Source organism: Rhipicephalus sanguineus, chromosome 4, assembly GCF_013339695.2.
Source record: "Rhipicephalus sanguineus isolate Rsan-2018 chromosome 4, BIME_Rsan_1.4, whole genome shotgun sequence".
Taxonomy (NCBI): domain Eukaryota; kingdom Metazoa; phylum Arthropoda; class Arachnida; order Ixodida; family Ixodidae; genus Rhipicephalus; species Rhipicephalus sanguineus.
In genome coordinates, this window is record NC_051179.1 from 66,425,559 (window position 1) to 66,433,414 (window position 7,856).

General features: G+C 49.5%; 1 protein-coding gene across 1 annotated transcript; it reads left to right on the forward strand.

The window, feature by feature from the left end:
- The first annotated feature begins 1,835 nt into the window (after positions 1–1,835).
- LOC119391276 (CRISP/Allergen/PR-1) lies at positions 1,836–6,037 on the forward strand. Its single transcript, XM_037658953.1, has 2 exons — positions 1,836–2,138; positions 5,324–6,037. The coding sequence occupies exons 1-2, from the start codon at positions 1,836–1,838 to the stop codon at positions 6,035–6,037; spliced, it is 1,017 nt and encodes a 338-aa protein (XP_037514881.1).
- The last annotated feature ends 1,819 nt before the right edge of the window (positions 6,038–7,856 follow it).

Here is a 7,856-nt window from a genome sequence, read left to right on the forward strand (position 1 = left end):
ATGATAGAGCCGCATTGACTCGGCTAAAATTCGCGGAACTTGTCATGTTCACTGTTCGGCTCCTCGAGCCTCGCAATGTAGTCTGTGCTCACTGACAAATAGTCGGCTGAAGACGCCAGCGGAGGCCTTTAAAATATATGACGTTCCGGAAAGTGGCAACTTCAAAGCGGCATCGCCACTTACCATTCCGTTCTCCACTTTTCGTGGTTCATCCAAATGCTTTCGTTCTCGCCCCCATCTGAATACGCTCGCTGCCGCCGGGAATCAAATCTGCGGCCTTAATCGCGCTCAGCAATGACACGCCATAGCTACTTGGCACCGTCACGCCGGGTTTAATTCCCAATTAAAGGCCTTCATAGTCAATTTACACGACTTGCCTTGTCGCATTTTGTTAACGCGACGTGTATCAACAGATTGCGGAGGTAACATCACGAACGACTCGTAATTATCGCGCTTCTATTTTGATGAAACTGGCGAGAGGGCAGCGCCTTCCCAAGTAGACAATAACCGGGGGAGGCTCAAGTGCGTCACCCGTCACGTTTTTCATTATCGACGACTCATCATTGCCCTAGCTCGTTCTTACTTCAAACTTACTTGAGAGCAATGCCGTCCCAAGTAGAGCTTTGTACTGAAGGGGGCGAGCAGTGCCGGGGATACCCCGTAAAGTACGGAGACCATTGATTTAACCATGCCTCCACTCGCACCACGTATGTGTACCACGACGTCCTACACGAAGCAAAGCTTGGGCGTCGCAAACAGCCTCTCCCGCATCCAGGCCCGTGGCCAGGGGGGGGGGGGGCGAAATTTTTATGATACATGGTGTTCTACTTAAAATAAAAAATGATAATAGGCGTTTTTCTCAAATACTCAAGCCTTCCAGCAAGTGCCCCCCACCCCCCGAAAAAAATTCCTGGCTACGGGCCTGCCCGCATCTCTCTTTCACGTGCACACAAGGCGCCATGCTAAGCAGGGTGCAGAAATCCGGCTGACAGTTTCATCTCTCCGAGACAAGTTGTTCCGCTCCACAGTCTTTATAAACACAAGGGCGACCTACTATACACTATATGGTTCTGCACAGACTATCTCTCACTAAGACAATCTCTCTCAAAAGGCCGAGAAGAGGAAGAGTGAAAGACACAAACTTGATGCAGTAAAAGACCATCCTGCTCAACCCGGATCCTGAATACCAGAATGGGCTAGTAGACCGGGCCATCGCAGCTTCGGGCAGCTCAATGGTAGGCCCGGAATAGAGGGCCCTCCCTGAGTTCATAGTTTGGCAAAGTTATATGAGCACCATCATAGTTATCATCATCTCAAGTAGATATTACCCGGGAGGGACACAAACACGTCACCCGTCCCGTTCTTGAGGCCATTGGTCTCATCCGATCGCAGTAAATATTTACCGATAAATCGGGCAGAGGCACTGACGCCTATGCCCACAGCATATGCGCCTTTTGCTACTTCTTATAGGCAGCCAACATTAAGAAAATCATTGTTATACACTGCCCCACATTCGATCCTAATCGAAAGAACCGTGCACTGCGCTTCCTGACCTGGAGGTCTTGCGAAAGAATATAGTGGAGCCCCACGACACCCTTGCTTATTATACGCCACCTCGGCCTTGCTAGCGGCTTATTGCGTGTGATTTGGAGAGCGTCTGCCTCTCCCGCCTATCCCCTACGCCTTCAACAGCGTCTCTCGGCACTCCTTTTTCGGAATAAGGGATTTGATCACCATCCTTCTCCGCGGTTTGCTGAGAAATCTCATATTAATAATAATCACCATCATCATGAGTGTGCTGAGAAGAAGAAGAATCGTTTCGACGCGGTGCCAGGATGACGGCCACTGCTCTCGGTCCTTTGCTCCTGGCGACGACATGGACGTCGCTGTGGTCGCCCACCGATGCCCAATGCACCCCGGAGTTGCGTCGCAAGAGACCGACGCACACACTGTGCAAGCCTCCCAACCCTGCGTGCACGATCTACAAGGGGGGCGTGGACGGCGTTCAGCGAGCTCTGATTCTGAGCCGCCACAATGAACACCGGAGCCAGGTGGCGCAGGGGCGGCTGCCGGGATTTTCGTCGGCGACTGACATGCAGGAGTTGCTGTGGGACGACGAGCTGGCTCTAGTGGCGCAGGTGAGTGCTTATAGGCGTGCGCAGGCTTCTCTATTAGGAAGGAGGGGGGGAGCAAGCTTCAGCGCAGCCCCCCTGCCCCCCCCCCCTCCCCTGTACACACACATATTGGCCGAGCCCGACAGAAAACAGGCTTCGCAATGGATGCAGAAATGAAAATGAAGTGTTTATGTGCTTCTTAGAACGGCCTCTCTTTAGTCCCCGGCTTTCTAAGGGCAAATGTGGGAAATAACCAGCTCTTAGAATGCAACATCAGGGGTCCTTGACCGCTGTTATAGACAAAAACTGCATGAACGTTGCACTTTAAACAATGAAGGTACAGCTATGACTGAGAAAAGGCATGGGGCAGAATTGGGGCCCCCCTTCGATTATGAGGAGGGGCGGCCCACCCCTTTGTCCCCATGTACGCACGCATATGAGTCGTGATGGATCACTCACGCGCTCTTAACAGAAGAGAAAAAGCGCTCGGGGGAGGCTTAGCTCTTTCGAAGAATGCGAAGGCGAAAGCCTACTTGGAGCTTCCGTTAACCTGCTGTTGAATATTCTGCTGGTGTCTTGAAGTTTATGATGAGCGCTCTGGTGATGTGCGTTGAATCTTGTGTTCAACTTAGTGCTGATGTTCTGTCGAACTTTGTGGCGGTATTTCTGTTGGACTTTGTGTTGAAATTCGGTTAAACTTTCTGTTAGGCTTCCGAAGAACTCCCCATGGACGATTATATACATTCTACTGACATTTATATTCTGTTACATTGACTTTTGTAGAACTTTCAAGTATCGTTTACTTTACCTTCTGGTAGAATCGTGTGAAGCCGATGCAGTTCTACGATCACATATATTAAAGTGTGTATGTAAGCTCACAAACCACTTTCTTCTCTTATTAGGTTGCAACAAACTCCGAGCTCACCAACTTTACTGTGTACTTGCATGTGTCAAAGCATTTTCCCCTTATTAAGTAGCAGTGAGCTCAGACCACGCCAACTGTATTGTTTACTTGCATCTTTTATTCTCACTGTATGAGATCCAACTATTGCAGCACACACTTAAGTCATCAGCAGATATCTTCCACATCGACTTCCAGCGGCATATCATTGTCCACTTGATTCACAGCAAAAGTGTACACACCAAACCCAGCAACTCTAAGCGGGCGTCGGTACCCACACTCACAAGAACTACCTTATATCTGTAAAGTAGCATATTGCGTATTGTACAGCTTTTACACATTCTCTGTTGTGAAATGCCAAATCAATACACGTGCATCTATTAGTAGTTGCCGTTCGTTATAAATTTCAGCACAACAGCAGAAATTTGAACAGCAGATCAACAGAAGGTCCAAGGAAGGAAGGAAAAAAATTGCAATGGCTTAGCTCGGCTATGCCAGGATATACGTAGCGTTAGCAAAGGTTCAGCTGATTATTCTTAGCTTTCCAGATTGTCTAGGATTATTAGCCTTCTTCTATTCATTCTTCGTACGCTGAACCGCTAATTGCCAGGCAACTACTTCGAGATCCGATGAGATAAGCTTCTCGGCTCTTCTGCGCCGTTGAGCAGCATTTGCGCTCTCCTTCTCCATGGCGTTACCCACCTGCAAACGCTAGTCAGAGGCGCTATCAAGCGGCTCCAGCACAGTGTCAGCGGCGACTGCACACCGAAGGCGAATAGCTGCGCGCGCGCTGGCGCCAATACGTCTGCCAAGGCTACGGCTTCACTCCTCTGGAAAGCGCAGACCGGCGGCGGCGGAGTCTGCGCGCGCGCCGGCGCCAGTTTTTCTGCCGCGGCTACGACGCCACTCCTCCCGAACGCGCAGACAAGCAGCGGCGGTGGCGGAGAGCGCGTGAGATGCCGGTTCCGGTGAGCCAGCTGTGTGACATCACTGATACTCGCGCATGCGCAGCACGGCTCATGACGATCCACGCGAAATCGGCTCCGATTAGGCAAGTGTAGCTAACGCTACAAAAACATAAACAGAAAGGGGTTTGTGTTGCGGGGCCAGCTTGGTCCGCAAGTCCCATTTAGCGGTGCTGGCTGCCCTCAGTCCAGGACGCCACAGGCAGTTGCCGCCCTGCGTGCCCTGTCGATCAAACTGATCTGATCGTCGATGCTATCGCTGGCCAGCAACTCCTCCCACCGCTCCACACTCGCTTGGTCAACGGGGGACAGACCGGGGATGGTCCGGCAGGTCCATGTAGTGTGTATTAATGTGGGTTTCTCAGAGCACCATGGGCAGCGCGCAGGGTATTCTGTTAGTAGGCTTTCGCCGTCATCGTTCTTAGAAAGTTTTAAGCATCTCAATAATCTTTTAGTCACGCGAACGCCGCAATGACGAAGCGAACGAAGTGCACGCGAGCTGGCACGCTCACGCCCCGCTGGCGTGCTCACTTTTTTTTTTGACCATTTCTTTTGAACCTCGCACGACCTTGAAACATTGGCTTTGCTAAGGCGTTTAAACCTTTTGCCTAAAGTGGAACAATGAACCAGCTTAGATTGATAAACTGTACCCTGAGAACTCTAATGTCGCTAATTTCCCAATCACATGTTTAATAATACAGAAGGAAATCAAGGTCAACGTTTCATTTTTAAATTTCGCGCCGAGATGTCCGTGCGTTGACGTCACAGATTTCAAAGTATATTTCTCGTATTTTGGCAACATTGACTCAACGAAATTTCCTGAAAGTTGGTATGTCAAGACTATGGCCGCCTCAGAGGACAATGAGCTTCATTTTTATCGATTTGAACTACGTACGACCTAGTAGACGCCGTCAAAACCTATGAGGTCACGGCGTCTGATGTGGGAATTTCAAGGTGGCGTCGCCACGCGCAGTTTATTTTCGGGTGTTTTCTCGCTTACATGCGTTTTCTGGCGATAAGAGTGGTGTTTTCGGTATTGTGGAATTGTAATATACTAACACGAGAAAAATTATTTTTCTCTTTAGTGTCCCTTTAATAAATACAACGATTGATTGATTGATTGATTGATTGATTGATTGATTGATTGATTGATTGATTGATTGATTGATTGATTGATTGATTGATTGATTGATTGATTGATTGATTGGAATGAGTGAGGGACCAACAGATAAGCTATCCAACCTACTGTCTCAACCTATTTGCCTGCTTTCTAACCTGCTTATGTCTACCTACTTCACCCCTTACCTACTTGTATCGCAATTTGCATATCTCTACTATGACAGGCCCACGCAGACCTCTGCACGCCCGCCACCGGAGATTTACTGAAGCACGACAAACACGAGGACCGCTTCACCTCGAAATTCCAAAATACGGGTCAGAACTTGGCCTGGGATGGACAGTCATACCCGGTCGACGGGCCGAACTGGACCTTGGCCATCGACGAGTGGTACACCGAGTACAAGTACTACCCGGCCAATTACGTCCGCCAGTTTCCCGGTGTGGGACACACGGTGAAGCCCACGGGACACTTCACTCAGGTCGCCTGGGCCAAGACTCGCTACATCGGCTGCGGCTACGTCTACTACGTGGTACCCGGGGCACGCTTCCCGCACATGCGCAAGTACACCTGCAACTACGGTCCATCGGGGAACTACAGGCGGCGACCCGTCTACGAGGAGGGAGCCACGTGCAGTGCCTGTCCGCCGCCCACTCACTGCAGCCAAGCCACGGGACTGTGCGATGGCCACGGGCCTGCGCAAAAGGGCGGGCAAGACCCTCTGCCGATACCTGGGTCAGAAAATCCGCCACCGGACTCTCCCGGAATGCCGCCCACCTTGGGGACGGAAATGGAGACGCCGTCGTGGCCTTACGTAACGCTAGGCGTGACACTGGTTGCGGTGTTAGCCTTACTAACTGGCATCGTCCTGTGTTGGCGCACCATCGCTCGTACCGATTACCTGACGGGAACTTCTGTTGCCCCCACGCAGACCGAATAGTCGGCCACGTGCAGACCATCATATTTAACATTCGTTTATTCAACAGTATAAATTTGTTTACGTATGTGCACTCGAATCGCCTCTAATCTACCTTTTGCCTGAGGCTGATATATTGGTCGTTTCACATTGTTTCTCACGTGATACGCTCTTTTTTTTTTAGTACGCGCAGTTTATAACACGTGTGTTCACGTCAAAGGCTGCTTACGTGTATTTGCCGTCTTTATGGCGGAACACACGTTCCTGACGTATGTTTACCTTGGAATGTTTGCGAAATTAGGCTCTCGTACACTCAGACACACATCCCGCGAGTCCTATGTTCTTAATCCTAGCACGCGCCATGCACGCACTTCCCATTGTGGGAAAAGGGGGAGATGGATTTACATGGCGTCGCGAGCATCTGGTAATGTTGAGAAAACAATCATGTGACGTAGATTATTAAATGCGAAGCATTCCTTAGCGAACTTCTGCGACTTTGAGCGTATCTATCTATCTATCTATCTATCTATCTATCTATCTATCTATCTATCTATCTATCTATCTATCTATCTATCTATCTATCTATCTATCTATCTATCTAATCTAGCCGCCTACGACTTTGTGCTCTCCTGGTCGCTTGGTTAATCGAATGTACACCAAAGTTGGTATGGTGTAACATGACTGTATGACGAACATAAATGACAAGTCATAACATGAAAATCCTGACACGCATGTCATGTACAGCATGATTTACGTGCCACGCTCATGGTGCGCTGGCGGCCGTTTCGCTAGCTTGATCTACCCCGAAATTGGTATTGCGCGACGTGACTGTGTGACGAACATAAATAACACGAGTTAACACGAAAATCATGACACGCATGTCATGTACAGCATGACTTACGTGCCACACTCATGGGGCGCTGGCGGCCGTTTCGCTAGCTTGATCTACCCCGAAATTGGTATTGCGCGTCATGACTGAGTGACGAACATAAAAACACGAGTTAACATGAATATCATGACACGCATGTCATGTACAGCATGACTTACGTGCCACGCTCATGGGGCGCTGGTGGTCGTTTCGCTAGCTTGATCTACCCCGAAATTGGTATCTTGCGACGTGACTGTGTGACGAACATAAATAACACGAGTTAACATGAAAATCATGACACGCATGTCATGTACAGCACGACTTACGTGCCACGCTCATGGGGCGCTGGCGCCCGTTTCGCTAGCTCGATATACACCGAAATTGGTATCTTGCGACGTGACTGTGTGACGAACATAAATAACACGAGTTAACATGAAAATCATGACACGCATGTCATGTACAGCACGACTTACGTGCCACGCTCATGGGGCGCTGGCGCCCGTTTCGCTAGCTCGATATACACCGAAATTGGTATTTGCGACGTGACTGTGTGACGAACATAAATAACACGAGTTAACACGAAAGTCATGACACACATGTCATGTACAGCATGACTTACGTGCCAGGCTCATGGTGCGCTGGCGGCCGTTTCGCTAGCTTGATATACACCGAAATTGGTATCTTGCGACGTGACTTTGTGACGAACATAAATAACACGAGTTAACATGAAAATCATGACACGCATGTCATGTACAGCATGACACGTGCCACGCTCATGGTGCGCTGGCGGCCGTTTCGCTAGCTCGATATACACCGAAATTGGTATCTTGCGACGTGACTTTGTGACGAACATAAATAACACGAGTTAACACGAAAGTCATGACACACATGTCTGTACAGCATGACTTACGTGCCAGGCTCATGGTGCGCTGGCGGCCGTTTCGCTAGCTTGATCTACCCCGAAGTTGGTATTGC